At 43.7% G+C, this 19,938-nt stretch overlaps 2 protein-coding genes across 2 annotated transcripts in view; both read left to right on the top strand.

The window, feature by feature from the left end:
- LOC306923738 (ATP-dependent clpX-like chaperone, mitochondrial) overlaps nucleotides 1–19,003 on the top strand; it is a 38,208-nt gene extending 19,205 nt beyond the window's left edge. The window contains exons 12-15 of the mRNA XM_079502011.1: nucleotides 5,849–6,163; nucleotides 8,156–8,248; nucleotides 10,064–10,170; nucleotides 14,395–19,003. Coding sequence (XP_079358137.1) covers nucleotides 5,849–6,163; nucleotides 8,156–8,248; nucleotides 10,064–10,170; nucleotides 14,395–14,488 — 609 coding nt within the window. The 3' untranslated portion in view covers nucleotides 14,489–19,003. The remainder of the gene's footprint in view (nucleotides 1–5,848; nucleotides 6,164–8,155; nucleotides 8,249–10,063; nucleotides 10,171–14,394) is intronic.
- pkp3a (plakophilin 3a) overlaps nucleotides 1–19,938 on the top strand; it is a 486,421-nt gene that overhangs the window by 419,463 nt on the left and 47,020 nt on the right. The gene's annotated exons all lie outside the window — the stretch shown is intronic.

Genomic DNA, 19,938 nt, shown 5'->3' with positions numbered 1-19,938 from the left:
ATGCTTCCGTCATACAGTCTGGAGCAACGGAAGCTCTGATCATGAGTCAAATATAAATGCTTCCGTCATACAGTCTGGAGCAACGGAAGCTCTGATCATGAGTAAAATATAAATGCTTCCGTCACAGTCTGGAGCAACGGAAGCTCTGATCATGAGTAAAATATAAATGCTACCGTCATACAGTCTGGAGCAACGGAAGCTCTGATCATGAGTAAAATATAAATGCTTCCGTCAGTCTGGAGCAACGGAAGCTCTGATCATGAGTAAAATATAAATGCTTCCGTCACAGTCTGGAGCAACGGAAGCTCTGATCATGAGTAAAATATTAGAGCTGGGACTCGATTAAAAAAAAAAATCTAATTAATCAGAGGCTTTGTAGTTAATTAATCTCGATTAATCGCATTTTAATCGCATATCAATATTCAACCCGAGAACAGTGAGAAACCTTTTTTTTCAAATGTTTTTTGGTATCCCAGTGAATAGTTACTACGGGATTCCACTCATTTTCAACATTTTACTGTCATTAATATACCTTAGAGTTGTTGTGTGGATATAATAAGAAAGTCCCCCCCATTCTGTGTTGCCTAGAACTGGAGGTCTGAAAAAATCAGTAACATTATGAAGTACATCTCAGTGACATCACAAAAATGTACTTCATAATGTTAGTTTTTTTCAGACCTCCAGTTCTATAGGCAACACATAATGGGGGGACTTTAATATTTCCAGTGCACACAACTCCATAGAAAAATGTTGAAAATTAGTGGTATTCCCCTTTAAGCAATACAACTTTTTTATCCCAACAGATAAACAAGAGCAGCAAGTGCCTATATAGTGTCTTCAGTGTGTATATGAAATACTCAAATGTGCTTTACATGGCGGGGCATGAGAACAAATAAAAACAACTTTATTATGGGGGAAACATTTCACATGAGGTTGGGGCTGACCCACGCTTGTCGCTTGCTACTTCAGTATGTTTCGCATCGAGGACAGCTTGACAGCTTCGTGCTGTGGTGAAATCACTGCGCGTCTCCGGTGGTCTGTGAGACATGTTAAACTGAAGCAGCTAGCAAGCCTAGCATATAAGCTAACGTTGGTCATAAATGGATCGTTTCCCTCTGACATTGCACACAGCCATGCCGCTATCCAAGCGTCCATCCGATAGCTTTTACATCTAAATGTCCCATCCATGGAGCAAAAGCGATATAAGCGGCTTCTTCATTCGATTCATTTGGGTTTGGATTTTGGGCTTTCTGACGAAGCTGTAGCCTGTAGTGTAGAGTGAACAACAACAACAGCTGCTGCTGCTGCTGCTGCAGCTCGCGTGCCGCAGCCAATTCAGTACTACTAGAAACACAGTGAGAAACGTTCCGCGGTGAAAAAAAAGGTGCGATTAACAGATTAATCGCCCAGGACGAAGTTCTTTGTCCTTTCTATTAGTAACGCCCGACGCTCAGGACGAAGTATTGTCCTAAAGACGAAGTTTATTGATACGAGAACAGATCGCATGGCTGTATAGCCCAGGCGCGCCTGCTGGGCTCTCCTCGGTGACGCGCAAGACTGAGACGTCATCAAAAAACTCCCTCTGTTTAGCTGATGAAAACGAAAATCTTAAAACGTTCATAAATCGCGATCTAAATCATCCCGTCTTTTTCTGAAAAAAGATCCTGTGTTAGACGGCGCTCCGCGGTCCAGTCGCTAGTCTCGATAGATTTATTCTTGTCTCCCGTTGTTGTCGATCGATTCTAAAGTGCTGTGGCTATTAGCTGCTACACAACTAGGGTTGGGATTCGTTAGGATTTTAACGGATCCGGATCCTTCCCGGATCCCTCTTAACGGTTCCGGTTCCTAACGGTTCCCTTAACGGATCCTAATATTTTTTCCCCCTTTTTTCTGACATAGATTATGCTTATATTATAACTAACCTAACCAAGTACATAATAAACACAAATTCATTAATTCAATTATTGAAAATGCACTTTACAATTATGAGGTGGCACTATTATTTAAACTTCACCACCACCACCACCAGCAGCTAGCCACCACAACAATATCATTGTTGCAATTTGTACTGTATATTGCAATTTGTAGCCTACTGTATATTAAATATACAGTACACATTGCAATAATGATATTGTTGTGGTGACAAATGTTGTCTTTAATGTTCAGATTAATGTAATATGAAGGACCCCTTACCCTAATGGCAGCGGTGGCAGCGGTGGCCGAACGGATAGCGGAGCGGTCTTGATACCGGAAGGTCGCCAGTTCGAATCAGCGGTCCGACACGTTAAAATTACCACCGCTGAAGTGCCCTTGAACAAGGCATTGAACCACTACGATGAAATGTGTTCTATGAGCAGGGCCTGGCTGGAAACAAGTTCTTGAGCTTAGCCCAGATACCCTGGGTAAATATAGTAATCATTTAATTTAATTTCATTTCATTTCATTTCAATGGAAACAAGCCATAGTGCTTTCTTGGATTATAAAATCCTCTTAGCAGACCTTGTATTGAACTGTATAGGCTACGTTCCTGTGCTTTTTTCTGCAAACTGTTTATAAAGTAATCAATCTATGGAGGTATATGCACCTAAACGCTGGGCTCTCAACAGTCACGCGATTAATTTAGAGCCAAATCAAAAGCAGTTGAGTTGCTTATAAGTTGTAAAAAAGAAGTGCAGACAAATTGATTTGGCTCTATAGTTAACGTGATTCATAAAATATCAGACAGAAAGACGTCGAGTCATTGGCGTTCTAAATTAACACCATTAACAACAGTTGTACAATACGCCTAATGAAAAGCTCTGTAGACGTTAGTAGTTTTTATTTTCTATTACGTTACTAGCCTGGGGAAAGTAAACCAGCCTTGCATCAGATCGTCCCCCGTCGGCTGTGGTGAAGCTGCGGGGAGAGCGGGCACGGCTTTCCGCATGGCTCACAAACGCGATGTGCCTAGATTATTCTCGTGAGTTGTGGACTCGTGTAGGCATATTGATTTTGAGATGTTTCCTCAATGTGGACGTGGTACAAGTTGCAACAACCTTTGCAGAGGGAACTATAGCATCGCATTTATTGCACTTTGCGTGCTCACTGCTCAGCCTCAGTCATTTCCCTCTCTGTTAACCACACTTTGGAGAGAGATCTGTGCAACATACTCTCCCAGTGTCCCACTCGCTCCGCGGCGGTCCCCCACTCACTCTGTAGGTGGGGTGACGTCACCCCAGGCTCTGCTTGCATGCACACACAGACACAGCGGAGCTAAATGACGACTGATGAGAACCGTTTGGGGAACCGTTAATACAAAAACGATGGAACCGGCTCCGGATCCGCAATGTCGGAACCGGGTCTGAAATGGACCCGGTTCCGAATCCCAACCCTATACACAACATCATGAACTTCCGGCCGGTCCGTCCGGAAAAGGCGTCCGTGTTTATAAATCGACTGGGCGCATGAATGTAATGGATTAAATAGTTCCGGGCAATTAAAGTGTTAAATGCGTTAATTTTTTTAACGCGTACATTTTTCTGTAGTTAATTAATCTCAATTAACGCGTTAAAGTCCCGGCCCTATAAAATATAAATGCTTCCGTCACAGACTGGAGCAACGGATGCGAGTAAGCAATAAAGTGGAAGTGGAGCCTCCTCCCCACTTCCGTTTTGTCTTTACAGTCCCGCAAATGTTTCCTAAATATAAATCACCTAAGCATATATAGCCCGCTGCTTAGCAGAAATAGAAATAGAAATTAATCAAATGTAAAGATATTTTTTAAATATATTTTAGTGAAAGGAAATGGCAGCTTCCTTACTCAGATTTCGGGAGGTGTAGCTCCAGACTCTATATATAGCATTCGGAGATTGTGGAATAGTTGTCTGGCTATACGCGAGACTATGAGGACCCTAACACTATAACCCTTCCATCGGTCTGAAGGTCTGAGTACCCTAAACCTAACACCCTTCAGTCATATGAGTACCCTAACATTAAAACTAGGGATGTCCCGATACACTTTTTTCCACTTCCGATCCGATCCCGATACCTCAATTTCTGTGTTAGCCGATACCGATACTGAATACCGATACCGATATCACTGTCGTGATCTCATGTTGTGTTTATAGCTATCTAGCTATATATCTTGTGTTGTGTTTATAGCAGACTCCTCACTCAAATGTGCACTTGCAGTTTGGGCAACTCCAAAGCAAACTCCACATGCCCCAACATTTTATTTACCTGCCATAGTGTCAACCCCTTACCATTGTGTCGGATCGGTGGTTAGACTGGCATATTTACCGATATGACAAATAAGGGTCGATCCGATACTTTTCCCGGTACCGATACAGTATCGGGACATCTCTACTTAAAACCCTTCTTTCCGTGCCGCGCATGCGCACAACATAGTTGCGTTCCGTGCCCGGCCCCCCTCTGCACTCGAAACACCATGGAGCCATCTTTGAGCCACTCTGGAGCTCCTTCGGTTTGATTGATTAGTTTATTAGACAATGTATAAACGGCACAGTCAAACACTGATGACGCCTTATTATCACACGCCCTTTTAACCCATTTAGACCTAAGTTCAATTCTACAAACGTCTTCTAAAACATGACACACGATTTTTCAAAAATAGCAGACCTACAAGCTCGTAGTAACGCAACGCCGTGGTACCCCAGTACCGCGTGCTGTTCCACATGGACAAGGTATGACTAACGCAACGCCGTGGTACCCCAGTACCACGCGCTGTTCCACATGGACAAGGTAATAGTAACGCAACGCCATGGTACCCCAGTACCGTGCACTGTTCCACATGGACAAGGTAACTAACCCATTTTGACTTGATTCTACAAATGCCTTCTACGCCGACCCCCCCCCATCTGAAAATATGTTGTTCCAGGGACCCCCTCCCCAGAAGCAAAGATATGAGCTAAAAAACGAACGCTCTGAAAGAATATATATTCAAACATTTGGGCCACATTTTCACGATAAAACAAAAAATACAAGCTCGTAGCGCGGCACTTGGTGCCACGCTACAAGCTTGTAGATCTGCTATTTTTCAATAGCTAAAGTATAGCATAATGCTTAAAACACCAAAAGACAAAACAGAAAATGCATTTCCAGAAACTGAAACTACTGGGATACCAATTTCATCCGATCAGGATAGAGAACGCAGTCAGGGATACAGATTAAACAAGTGGAATCGTAAGTGATGACACAAAGAAAGGAGCTGACAAAATTGGAACTGGAACACTATTAAAGATCAAGTTCATAAATAGCTACTCACCTACCGTACCTGAACATGTATTTTCTGTGATCTAAAGGTCAGAGGTCAAAAGTCAGAACATGAAAGTTGTTCGGCATGAGGAGACACATATGTGTATCAAAGTGTCATTGCCAACGGTCAAACGGTTCAAGATATTTGCACGTCCAAGTTTGCATTTTCAATTGAGTGCTATAGCGCCACCATTTGGCCAATCGTCATGGGCTTAGCATAGTCACCGTTTGGCATGGCCCTCTACCAGATTACCGCGTTTTGCGAAAACCGACTGCACGGTTCAGCCAGAACAGCTATTTTTGGCAGAAGAAGAAGGAGAAGAAAAAAACACACAAAAACAATAAGTGACCAAAGTCACTTTGTGACTTCTTGGTCCCTTAATAATAATAATTGCGAATGCACTGAGCCATTACTATGTAACCCAGGCAGAACATGTCTGTCTGTCTGTGTGTGTCACACTGTGACACACAAAAAGAACACACACGCGCGCGCGCGCGCACACATACCCACGCACACACACAGCTGCGTTCGCTTCCCACGTTTGCGCGTCTTACTTGTAATAATAACAGTATCCTACCGTTTACTCCTCTGCAGTATCTGGGTTTCGGGACCCCGTCCAACCTGGGCGTTGGGCGGCGCGCGGCGGCGGCGGCCGACCTAGCCAACGTCAGAGGAGGAGGAGGCGAGGCGGCGGACGCGGCGGTGGCGGAGATGGAGGAGAAGGACCGCCTCCTGCGGCTGGTGGAGCCGCGCGACCTCATCGACTTCGGCATGATCCCCGAGTTCGTGGGCCGGCTGCCCGTGGTGGTCCCGCTGCACGGCCTGGACCAGGACATGCTGGTGCGCATCCTGACGGAGCCACGCAACGCTGTGGTACCCCAGTACCGCGCGCTGTTCCACATGGACAAGGTAACTAGCCCATTTTGACCTGGGAAGCGCTACTAGCATATAAACAAACATGGTAAAATATGTCGGATGATGATGTTTCTAAAACCTTTTTGTAAAGAAACATTTTCACGATTTCTCAAAAATAGCAGATCTACAAGCTGCCGCGCTACGAGCTTGTAGATCTGCTATTTTTCAATAGCTAAAGTATAACATAATACCGCAAGTTACCACAGTGGGGGCAGCCATGTTTGTTGTTGTCTCCACCAGGCCGAAGGCATGGGGAGAGAGTATGTTTTGCACTCCGTCCGTGTGTCCGTCCTTCCGTCCGTCTGTTACCAGCTAATCTCCGGCACCGTTAATCCGGTCGATGCCAAACTTTGTACACACACTCCCTGGATGCCAACGATGAACCTCTGCCCCACATTTTCCAGAACGGCCTGTTATAGTGCCACCATGAGGCAGCTTTTCACATTTTTTACCTAAAACTGCACCGATCTGCGTGAAACGTTGCATGCACACTCCCTAGAGGCCGAGGACAAACCTTTGATCTGCATTTTCCGCATCTGCCTTTTATAGCGCCACCAGGAGGCCGACTTTTGTAAAACACATTTTTTTATATTACTCCTCCAGATTCTGTCCAAAAATCTCACAAATCGTTACACAGTATTTCTATGGTCATGTACTCAAGTCGGATCTGTCCGATATTTCATATTCCATCCTAATTGGCTATAATTGGCTTTCACAGTTTGCAAGATTGCCCCGTTTTGAACAAAAGCCTCAAATCATGAACACAGCATGCAATTTACGTGAAATCTTTCACACATTTTCTTACTAGGCTGAGGAATATATCCCACCCTTTTCACATTGGCCTGTTATAGCGCCACCAACAGGTTGATTTTTGCAAAACACATTTTTGGAACAAAATGCCTCAAATCATCCAATTGCCATCAAAGGCGTATGAAGAAATGGCACCCTTTTCACATTGGCCTATTATAGCGCCACCAGGAGGCCACAACCTGACCTTGCCTGGTGGAGACCTGTGCCCCGAGGGGCACTTTTTCTAGTTTTACAATGTTATTGAGAGGATGGCCCCTCAGCATCTCGTTGTAGAGGGAGGGGGTCCTATACATACAACTACAACATTACAGCAGTGCAAGTACACAGTACTAAAGACTAAGGTGCAACATGACATACAGTACAAATACACAAGACATACAGGTACAGTTAGCTTCCGCACATCTTTGAATATAATATAATGATATTCTTTCCTTTCTGGGGGGGGGGGGGGGTCCCTGGAACAACATATTTTCAGATGGGGGTCGACGGCCAATTTCATTTAATTTCTGGGGGTCCTTGACATGAAATCATTTGAGAACCACTGACATAGTAGCCTCGGAAACCCAGACGTTTTTATTTCCAGGGAGAAAAAAAAAGTCTGGGACCGAGTCCACTTCAATTCGGCATAGAGTAGCGCAAACGTCGATCACTCTCTGCTGATTTCTGATCGTCTGCACCTTTGTTAAATTGACGCACACACGTGCACACAAACACACTCTCTCTCTCTGTCGCTCTAATTAATTAGTCTCATGTCGCGCAGCTGCGTCTAGATTCTCCCGGCGGATCCTGCCGGGAGCTGCCTATGCCATAGAAAAGCATACATTTTCTGAAAAGTTTTTCAGAAAACTGTTTTCTGTTTCTCTTTCTTAGAATCGGCCCCTGATCTAAATGGGGCTAGAGAAACTGTGGTGGTGAATGAGTTCTTTGAATGTGGTCTTTTTTTTTGAGTGGTGCAACCACTCCAAGGAACAGCAATGTCCGTCCTATGTGACCATGAGTACCACTAACCTATGTGACTATGAGTACCAGTAGGGGCAAAAGTGGCACTGTTGTGCCAGAAACAGAGAGAGAGAGAGAGATAGTGTTGCACTGTTGCCTAGTGCTAATTACAGAGAGAGAGAGGGAGAGGGAGTTGCACCACTCAGTTCACACGGGTGTGATTTTGTTTTGTTCCAGTGTGTCCTCAACGTGACCCCGGGCGCTCTGAGTGCCATCGCCAGGCTGGCACTGGAGAGGAAGACCGGAGCGCGCGGACTACGATCCATCATGGTACGATCATCACCTCTTATACCCCTTAAACCCCCCTTATGGCCTCGCTAATTAACCCATTTTGGGCGGGAACCCCCTTTTGGTGTTTTAAACATTATGGTATGATTTAGCTATTGAAAAATAGCAGATCTCCAAGCTCGTAGCGCGCCACTCGGTGGCGCGCTACCGAGTCAGAATACGGTGCAAATCTTTGCATATATATTCTTTCAGAGGTAACGTTTAAATCTTTGCTTCTGGGGGGGTTCCTGGAACAACATATTTTCAGATGGGGGTCGGAGGCATATTACATATAGTTTCTGGGGTCCTTGACATGAAATATTGATCACCACTGACATAGAAATAGGGTTTTTCAGAAAACAGTTAGGATTTAGAAGACGTTTTTTTCAATGTCAGGCCTAAATGGGTTAAAATGACGTAACACGTTTGTTTCCTCAAAATACTTTGAGTTGCAACCGATCGGCCGTTGCAAAGATATGGTACAATGATGAGATGACACTTTATCAACGTTTCAAATGGAATGGAATCTGACACACCTTATTGATCTAATGGCCTACAATAACTCTTTCATTTTATAACGTTTTCCAGGTAAAATAAAAAAACGGATCCTAAACAAAACTATATGATATTTCTTAATCATTTCACACACACAAAAAACGTTCAGCTCTGTAATTGAGAGTGTACAAATGGAACCAAATGGACCCTTACAGGTCTGTAACTATGAGTGTACAAATGGAACCAAATGGACCCTCACAGGTCTGTAACTGTGAGTGCACAGATTGGAACCAAATGGACCCATACAGGTCTGTAACTATGAGTGTACAAATGGAACCAAATGGACCCTTACAGGTTCTGTAACTATGCAAGTGTACACATGGAACCAAATGGACCCTTACAGGTCTGTAACTCTGAGAGTGCACAGATTGGAACCAAATGCACCCTTACAGGTCTGTAACTCTGAGAGTTATGGGTCCATTTGGTGTCACACTCTCAGAGACATGGTGGTTCTTGAAATTGAAAAAAGTTTGAATGTGAAGAACATGTGTTGCCCATCTGCCTCATTTGCAGTCTTGCATTTGGCCAGTAGAGGTCACTGGTCACCAGTCAACGTTTGGAGTAATGAACTTATTTGGGCTGTAGTGTTTCCCAAAAATATTTTACAAAAAACACTTTAAAAAAAATACAACAGTAATACTATATAAAAACCTAAATGGTGGATATAGCTCTACATAGCTTTTAGATCAGGTATTTTCACTGTTAAATAATGTTAATGTTAAAGCTGCTCTAAGCAATAATATGTCAAAATATTAATGTTGTTTTTTTCTTCGTTTTTTTTTTTACATCTAGGGGCCATAATCTGCATTCAAAGATGTTCCTAGAAGCCTTGTCATTGGTCGATTTGCCTGTCTACTTCCTGGTTGTTTTTTTGTTTTTGTTTTTACCAATGACCAATGACAATGTTCCTAGGAAAATCTTTGAATGCAGATTGTGGCCCCTAGATGTGTCACAGAGACTACATTTGTTTTGGGAGCGTTTTACCCATTGCTGGCTGTCTGAATACTAAAAAAAGAAAGAAAAAAGGTCATTGAAGTTTTTTTTTTTTTTTACATATTGCTAATGGCAGCTTTAAGTGGTTAATTCATCTTGGAACGTTTTGTGAAATTCGAGAGAGAGAGCGAGAGAGAGAGACACCAAATTGAGCCTTTTCGGTCTCAGCTGAAAGTGTTTTTGAATTATCGTTGTAGTGGTTCATAAAAGGTGTGTGCGTGTGTGTGTGTGTGTGCGTGCGTGCGTGCGTGCGTGCGTGGTAACTTGCAGGAGAAACTGCTGCTGGAGCCCATGTTTGAGGTCCCTCACTCTGACATCATAGCTGTGGAGCTGAACAAGGATGTGGTCCAAGGACTGGCCGAACCCACGTACCTCAGGTGTGTGTGTGTGTGTGTGTGTGGATTATCCAACCCCACAAGGTTCCCAGTTCGATCACAGAACCCGAGGCTCGTCACGGCCCGACTAATTAGCGTGCATTTTGGGCCCTACCCGAAAACGTCGGGTATAGGGTCTGGTTCTGGCAGAGATTGAGAATTCTAAGTCAGTGAGTCAGTGTCGAAGTAGCCTGGAACTCACCTATGCTTTCTGTGGCATAGGCAGCTCCCGGCAGGATCCGCCGGGAGAAACTGCGCAGCTGCTGGACATGAGACTAATTAATTAGAGCGAGAGAGAGGAGTGTGTGTGTGTACGGGTGTGCGTCAATTTAACAAAGGTGCAGACGATCAGAAATCAGCAGAGAGTGATCGACGTTTGCGCTACTCTATGCCAAATTGAAGTGGATTCGGACCCAGAGGCTAGTGTCGAAGTGTCCTTGAGCAAGACTCTGAACCCCTAATTGCTCCCGATGTGCTGGTTGGTGCCTTGCATGGTTTCTTCCACCATTGGTGTGTGAATGTATGTGTGTGAATAGATTAATGTAATGTACAATCTATGTCAGGGGTTCTCAACCCATGGGTCATCAACCCTCGGGGGGTCGCCAAATTATTTTGGGGGGTCCCCAAATTATTAAAAAGAAAAGATTTGTATTTATTTATTTTTAATCAACTGAATGGCTGGAAAATGGAAATGAAGAGTGTACATAGTACATGCATAAACATTCCTTAATGATTATATCTGGTTTCAGTATTCATTTATGATCTCTATTATTAAGGTTATTTTTGCAGTCAGTTTGTATTGGGGGTGGGGAGGGTCCCCAGCCAAAAACGTTGAGAACCCCTGATCTATGTAAAGCACCTTGAATAAGTGGCGCTTTATGAATGTACCATTTACCATGAGGCGGCTGTGGCTCAGGAGGTAGAGCAGGTCGTCCAATGATCCATGCGTCGGCGGTTCGAATCCCGGTTCCTTCTGTCCACATGTCGAGGTGTCCTTGGGCAAGACACTTAACCCTACATTGCCTCCAATGAGTCGGTCGGTGTGAGCTCGCCACCATTGGTGTGTGAATGTGGGAAGTGAGGACGCTGTCGTTGACTGTTTGCCGCTTCACCTCCCACTGTATGAATGAATGGACCGCTGTAAAGTGATTTGAGTAGGCACAGCTATAGTGATAGTTACTACTTTCTACTGTCTAGTGGGGTGATGGTGACAGGCTGACAGCTATAGTGATAGTTAGTTACTACTTTCTACTGTCTAGTGGGGTGATGGTGACAGGCTGACAGCTAGTGATAGTTAGTTACTACTTTCTACTGTCTAGTGGGGTGATGGTGGGCTGACAGCTATAGTGATAGTTAGTTACTACTTTCTACTGTCTAGTGGGGTGATGGTGACAGGCTGACAGCTAGTGATAGTTACTACTTTCTACTGTAGTGGGGTGATGGTGACAGGCTGACAGCTATAGTGATAGTTAGTTACTACTTTCTACTGTCTAGTGGGGTGATGGTGACAGGCTGACAGCTAGTGATAGTTACTACTTTCTACTGTAGTGGGGTGATGGTGACAGGCTGACAGCTATAGTGATAGTTAGTTACTACTTTCTACTGTCTAGTGGGGTGTTGGTGACAGGCTGACAGCTATAGTGATAGTTACTACTTTCTACTGTCTAGTGGGGTGATGGTGACAGGCTGACAGCTATAGTGTTAGTTAGTTACTACTTTCTACTGTCTAGTGGGGTGATGGTGACAGGCTGACAGCTATAGTGATAGTTACTACTTTCTACTGTCTAGTGGGGTGATGGTGACAGGCTGACAGCTATAGTGATAGTTACTACTTTCTACTGTCTAGTGGGGTGATGGTGACAGGCTGACAGGTAGTGATAGTTACTACTTTCTACTGTCTAGTGGGGTGATGTTGACAGGCTGACAGCTAGTGATAGTTACTACTTTCTACTGTTTAGTGGGTTGATGGTGACAGGCTGACAGCTATAGTGATAGTTACTACTTTCTACTGTCTAGTGGGGTGATGGTGACAGGCTGACAGGTAGTGATAGTTACTACTTTCTACTGTCTAGTGGGTTGATGGTGACAGGCTGACAGCTATAGTGATAGTTACTACTTTCTACTGTCTAGTGGGGTGATGGTGACAGGCTGACAGCTATAGTGATAGTTACTACTTTCAACTGTCTAGTGGGGTGATGGTGACAGGCTGACAGCTATAGTGATAGTTACTACTTTCAACTGTCTAGTGGGGTGATGGTGACAGGCTGACAGCTATAGTGATAGTTACTACTTTCAACTGTCTAGTGGGGTGATGGTGACAGGCTGACAGCTATAGTGATAGTTACTACTTTATACTGTCTAGTGGGGTGATGGTGACAGGCTGACAGCTATAGTGATAGTTACTACTTTATACTGTCTAGTGGGGTGATGGTGACAGGCTGACAGCTAGTGATAGTTACTACTTTCTACTGTTTAGTGGGGTGATGGTGACAGGCTGACAGCTATAGTGATAGTTACTACTTTCTACTGTCTAGTGGGGTGATGGTGACAGGCTGACAGGTAGTGATAGTTACTACTTTCTACTGTCTAGTGGGGTGATGTTGACAGGCTGACAGCTAGTGATAGTTACTACTTTCTACTGTTTAGTGGGTTGATGGTGACAGGCTGACAGCTATAGTGATAGTTACTAATTTCTACTGTCTAGTGGGGTGATGGTGACAGGCTGACAGCTATAGTGATAGTTACTACTTTCAACTGTCTAGTGGGGTGATGGTGACAGGCTGACAGCTATAGTGATAGTTACTACTTTCAACTGTCTAGTGGGGTGATGGTGACAGGCTGACAGCTATAGTGATAGTTACTACTTTCAACTGTCTAGTGGGGTGATGGTGACAGGCTGACAGCTATAGTGATAGTTACTACTTTCAACTGTCTAGTGGGGTGATGGTGACAGGCTGACAGCTATAGTGATAGTTACTACTTTATACTGTCTAGTGGGGTGATGGTGACAGGCTGACAGCTATAGTGATAGTTACTACTTTATACTGTCTAGTGGGGTGATGGTGACAGGCTGACAGCTAGTGATAGTTACTACTTTCTACTGTTTAGTGGGGTGATGGTGACAGGCTGACAGCTATAGTGATAGTTACTACTTTCTACTGTCTAGTGGGGTGATGGTGACAGGCTGACAGGTAGTGATAGTTACTACTTTCTACTGTCTAGTGGGGTGATGTTGACAGGCTGACAGCTAGTGATAGTTACTACTTTCTACTGTTTAGTGGGTTGATGGTGACAGGCTGACAGCTATAGTGATAGTTACTAATTTCTACTGTCTAGTGGGGTGATGGTGACAGGCTGACAGCTATAGTGATAGTTACTACTTTCAACTGTCTAGTGGGGTGATGGTGACAGGCTGACAGCTATAGTGATAGTTACTACTTTCAACTGTCTAGTGGGGTGATGGTGACAGGCTGACAGCTATAGTGATAGTTACTACTTTCAACTGTCTAGTGGGGTGATGGTGACAGGCTGACAGCTATAGTGATAGTTACTACTTTCAACTGTCTAGTGGGGTGATGGTGACAGGCTGACAGCTATAGTGATAGTTACTACTTTATACTGTCTAGTGGGGTGATGGTGACAGGCTGACAGCTATAGTGATAGTTACTACTTTATACTGTCTAGTGGGGTGATGGTGACAGGCTGACAGCTATAGTGATAGTTACTACTTTCTACTGTCTAGTGGGGTGATGGTGACAGGCTGAAAGCTAGTGATAGTTACTACTTTCTACTGTCTAGTGGGGTGTTGGTGACATGCTGACAGCTAGTGATAGTTACTACTTTCTACTGTTTAGTGGGGTGATGGTGACAGGCTGACAGCTATAGTGATAGTTACTACTTTCTACTCTCTAGTGGGGTTTTGGTGACATGCTGACAGCTATAGTGATAGTTACTACTTTCTACTCTCTAGTGGGGTTTTGGTGACATGCTGACAGCTAGTGATAGTTACTACGTTCTACTGTCTAGTGGGGTGATGGTGACAGGCTGACAGCTAGTGAGAACCTACTACTTCCGGATCTCGCAAATCACTGCGGGGGAAAAAAAACTGCACCAGACGGTGTGTAACCACATTAATTTACCTAGATCTACGGCAATGGCGCGGAAACGGGTTAATCTGCTATGATTCAAATCAACTCCAGGTGATTGTGATTGTTGTTTGATTTCCAGGGCTCCTCCCACCAAGGTGTCGACAGAAGAGGAGGAAGACTCTGGTCTGGATGAAGACAACTGGCCTCAGCAGGCAGACGCCGCCAACAACTGACCTCCAAACCGACCAATCAGCAGCCTCACCTCCCCCCCAACCCACCCACCCAACCAATGAGCAGCCAGCGTCTCATCACCGTGTCCAACCTGTGTGGACCTGTAATAGAATACTGTCAATCTTTGGAGATTGTTAACATTGTATCTTTTATCTAAGAGATAATGACGTTTTACTCTGACAGGGCGTGTACCTTGATTTTTGTTTAGTTTATTTATTGGTTAAAATAAGTGATAAATAGCTAGTTGTGATGGCTACGAGTGCTTGTTTGGTAACAGGAGAATCACTGAGTCTCTCCAGCTCTTCAGTTTTCAGGTCGGGGGGATACCAATTTCATCCAATCGGGAGCGAGAGCTCATACAGGATAGGCTACTGCAGTGGTTCCCAAACTTTTTCATGTCAAGGACCCCCAAATTGACACTAATTAGCCCTGCGGACCCCCATTTGAAAGGATATGCCAGCTAGGGACCCCCATAAGAGAAGATTTTTACGGCTCTAGCAGTGATTCCCGTTTTATTTCAAGGACCGCCAGTTTGACATGCATTAGTCTACGGACCCCCATTTAATGGAATTTATATCTCTGAGACCCCCAATTTATATTGTAAAATCAATGTTATTTTAACTCGGAGTGTACAAATGGTTTGTACACTCTCAGAGTTACAGACCCATAAGGTTCCATGTGGTTCCAAACTATCATTTAGCTGGGGACCCCCTGGAACTCCCTCAGGTACCCCTGGGGGTCCCCGGACCCCACTTTGGGAAACACTGGGCTACTGTCTGACTAAAGGCGTAAAAAGGCACACTGGTCCAGACCTACAGTACGTTGTAGAGTGTATTGGTGGAAGAGGGATTTTGTCGGAAGTACCAGTGTTGATTTCGTCGACTAAAACTAAGACTGAGGAAAACTAAATGGAAACTAAATGAAAACTAAGCTACGATGACTAAAACTAAGACTAAATATATTGACAATTTCGTCAACAAAAAAAAACTAGACTAAAATGGGACTAGTGGACAAGAGATCCAGTATCCAGTAAGTCATTTTACACTTGGTTGCATGCTTAACATAGCCATTGTGAGCTTGTAGATCTGCTATGTGTAAAATCACATCGCAGATCAAGATTCTTACGGCTCTAGCAGTGATTCTCAACCCATTTCATTTCAAGGACCCCCAGCTTGACATGCATTAGGCTACGGACCCCCATTTAATGGCATTTCTATCTCTGAGACCCCTTTTATATTGTAAAATCAATGTTAATTTAACTCTGAGAGCCAAAATTTGGTTCCATTTGTAAACTATCTGAGTTACAGACCCATAAGGGTCCATTTGGTTCCTAATTATGAGTTAGCTGGGGGACCCCCTGGAACTCCCTCAAGGACCCCTGGGGGTCCCCGGACCCCACTTTGGTAACCTCTGGTTTATCTGGTATCCTGTGTGAGTTATTTATCCTGATGGGATGAAATTGATATCCTAACTTGTAAAATGTATTTTCTGTTTACTAAAGAGCTGGAGAGATGGTTGTAGACATCCGTTGCGGAACAAACACTCTCACCAGTACTGTGGTCCCTGAGGGGGTTCCAGGTGGTCCGGGGACCACCAGCACTGTGGTCCTCGAGGGGGTTCCAGGTGGTCCGGGGACCACCAGTACTGTGGTCCTCGAGGGGGTTCCAGGTGGTCCGGGGACCACCAGTACTGTGGTCCCTGAGGGGGTTCCAGGTGGTCCGGGGACCACCAGTACTGTGGTCCCTGAGGGGGTTCCAGGTGGTCCGGGGACCACCAGTACTGTGGTCCTCGAGGGGGTTCCAGGTGGTCCGGGGACCACCAGTACTGTGGTCCCCGAGGGGGTTCCAGGTGGTCCGGGGACCACCAGTACTGTGGTCCCCGAGGGGGTTCCAGGTGGTCCGGGGACCACCAGTACTGTGGTCCTTGACCCCATTTAGACCTTTAGGACGATTCTACAAAATGTCTAAATCCTGACCGTTTTCTCGAAAAACCCTATACTATATCGGTCGCTCTCAAACATGTTCACGTCAAGGACCCCCAAAAATTATATGTAATTTGCCGCCGACCCCCATCTCAAAATGTTGTTCCAGGGACCTCCCCCCCCCCCCCCAGAAGCAAAGATTTGAGTTAAAAATGTTCACTCTGAAAGAATATATTTGAAATTTGCGCCACATTTTCACGATTTTTCAAAAATAGCATATCTACAAGCTTGTAGATCTGCTATTTTTCAATAACTAAAGTATAACATAATGCTTAAAACACCAAAAGGGGTTCCCGTCCTGAATGGGTTAGGGGTTTCAGGTGGTCCCTCAGCTAAATGATGGAAAGTATAGGTAAGCAAATGGACCCTTTATAGATCTTTAAACTCTTGAGAGTGTAAAATGAAAACCCTTACGGGTCCAATTTGGTTTCATTTTACACTTTTCAAGAGTTAAATTATTATTGGGTAATCTGCGTTACTTCATTAACAAGAAGTCTGAATGTAGAAGGATTGTTATTTTTGATCAACGTTTGCCTGTTGTCTCTCCTATAGTACCAACATCAACACGGCGTGGAATTGTGGACAAAATCGTATTCAACGACAGCAAAGTATTCTTTAGTTTTCCGAGTCTGAGAGGCAAAATGTCATCAAATGGTGGTCCTCCGTGGCTCAAATGGGTCTGAGAGGCTAAATGTCATCACATGGTGGTCCTCTGTGGCTCAAATGGGTCTGAGAGGCAAAATGTCATCACATGGTGGTCCTCTGTGGCTCAAATGGGTCTGAGAGGCCAAATGTCATCAAATGGTGGTCCTCCGTGGCTCAAATGGGTCTGAGAGGCTAAATGTCATCAAATGGTGGTCCTCCGTGGCTCAAACGCTGAATAAATAATGGTGCCTTGATATGGAAAAGGTTGAAAAGCACTGCTCTATAGCAGTGCTTACCATCTACACTCTTTAGCTTTTTAACATCGGCTATGTTTGGTGAACGGCTGCCCCAGAATACGGAAGGGTTCAAGTGGTTCAGACACACCTGTAGTCAATAGATAGTAAACATGCATTTGTATAGCACTTTGTATCCAAAGCTTGTGCATTACAGTCACACACACACACACACACACATTCACACACCTTTATATAGATTGTGCATTACATTCACCCATTCACACACCGATGACAGAGGAAACCATGCAAGGCACCAGCCTGCACATCGGGAGCAATTAAGGGTTCAGAGTCTTGCTCAAGGACACTTTGACACTAACTCTGGGCACTCGCCCGGGATCGAACTGTTCTACCAGGCCACTCTGATCACTGATCCACTGTTTAACAGCAGTAGTCATAGCAAAATTCCACGTGCTCACAATGCGTCACGCCCGACGCAATTTATTTTATATTTAGAAACTTTGTGAAGTGTGAAAATAATATATAATTATATATAAATAAGATCAAATAAATGTAAGTTTTGTATACAGTATAATGACAAACAGGGACTCCAGGTTTAAGATGGTTAAAAAAAAGAAAATAGGGTTTAGCATTTGCCTCAGTTCGCGAAGAAATACAGATCAGTCAATTAAAAGAAAACAATATTTTTTCTATAGTCGTATACATTATGTTGCAATATTAATAATTAGGTAAGGCTGTCAATAATTTCCCAAGGCGCTCCTGGACCTGTGTGTGTGACGGCACGCTGTTTATGAATACAGTAACACAGATCTATAAGCTCACACAGTTTGAGAACCAATGGTGTATAAACTTGATTGTTTGTTTTTTGTTTACAATCACACCCTCAGACTTCTCAGTGTAAATCAATCCTTTACCACCAGGCTGCGCTGTGGTCTACGCACAACACCCGTTCCTCAACCTACGGTCCGTGGACCACCGGGGATCCACATGATGGACCCTTAAACAGTCAAATTAACACCGGGAGTTTTACAGTGGAGAGTGTTGATGCTTCAATATTTATAGCACACACATCAGACACACACACACACAAACTTCTAAATGGAACAAATAGATCTACAAGCTCTGTTGTGAGCTTGTAGATCTAGGCTATATTTTATGTTTTTGTGTGACACTGTATTATGACAAAGTTTATTATGGGAATAAATATATCAAATTTAATTAAGTTTAAATATGGAGAGGCAGGCCGGCACGGTTTCAAAAATGAAAAATGTTCTTTCTTTTTTTTAAGGTTACGAATATCTTAACTAAACTATTACTGGAATCTCACATCTACACTGTAAAATCCTCAGTGTGAACCAAATGGACCCGTACGGGTCCATTTGGTTTACTCAAAAGTTGCAGACCCGTCAAGGGTCCATTTGGACTGCTGGTGGTCCTTCGAGCCGGATGTGGAGAACCATGCAGTGTCATTGCAAGGTAGAATGGAGTGTAGCTGTGCTGTGTCCTGATCAGTCCCTCTTTAATTTTTTCTCTCTCCAGTTACAACAGCTGTATTCCTCCAAAGGTTGTGCATCTTTAAATTGTTGATGTTGATGTGATCGTTGGAATAATATAAATAAAATGTATGTCTGTACAGATTCCTTGTGAATAGCCGAATATGTGTGTACAGTAACGTATGTAACAATCCAGCTCACTGGTACTGTATGTGTAACACTTTTTCTGCCCGCTAGGTGGTATCATAAGCACAGCTAAGCTATGCCAGGCATAGGCTCCCATTGTAACCAGCTTCCGTTTCATTTCTGGGTTATCAGGGAGCAGTGTTGATTTCGTCGACTAAAACTAAGACGAAAAATGTTTCGTCAACTACCTTTTTTCACTGACGAAAACTAAATGAAAACTAAGCTATGATGACTAAAACTAAGACTAAATATAACGACAATTTCGTCAACAAATACAAACTAGACTAAAATGTTAGGAAGGGATTAGTGGACAAGAGATCCTGTAGCCTTGGTTGCATTCTGAAAACGCGTTGTGAGCTTGTAGATTGGCTATTTTCAGCAACTGTAAAATCAGCCATTACGATGGCATCAAGACCCGCCAAAATACATTTTAGTCGACTAAATCAACTAGAAAATAGTCGACTAAAATCTTATGACATTTAGTTGACTAAAACTAGACTAACACTAAAACATTCCGGGTGACTAAAATGTGACTAAAACTAAATAAACTATTCAAGAGACGATGACTAAAACTAAAATCTAAATTTGCTGCCAAAAACAACATTACCAGGGAGGAGGGGGATGTTGTTGTGAGGCGTGATCATTATAGCTATATAAATTTGAGCTATTATTATTATGACTAAACTAAGAAAGCATTTGTTAAACGCCCAATGCATTCTCAATGGCAATGGCACAAACTTTGGCATGCTACTAGTCCTACATACTTACACCTAGAAACCCCATTCAAACCTATTTAGGTTCATCTTACGGTGGACATGTTTGCCTGAAAATGAATCTATGAAATGTTTCATAGTTTTAGAAATATAGTGCTTTTAAATTTGAGAAATTCAGAA

The sequence above is a fragment of the Electrona antarctica genome, assembly GCF_951216825.1.
Source record: "Electrona antarctica genome assembly, chromosome: 5".
NCBI lineage: Eukaryota > Metazoa > Chordata > Actinopteri > Myctophiformes > Myctophidae > Electrona > Electrona antarctica.
The sequence above is the reverse complement of the archived record's forward strand: the minus strand, read 5'-3'. Positions and strand labels throughout refer to the sequence as shown.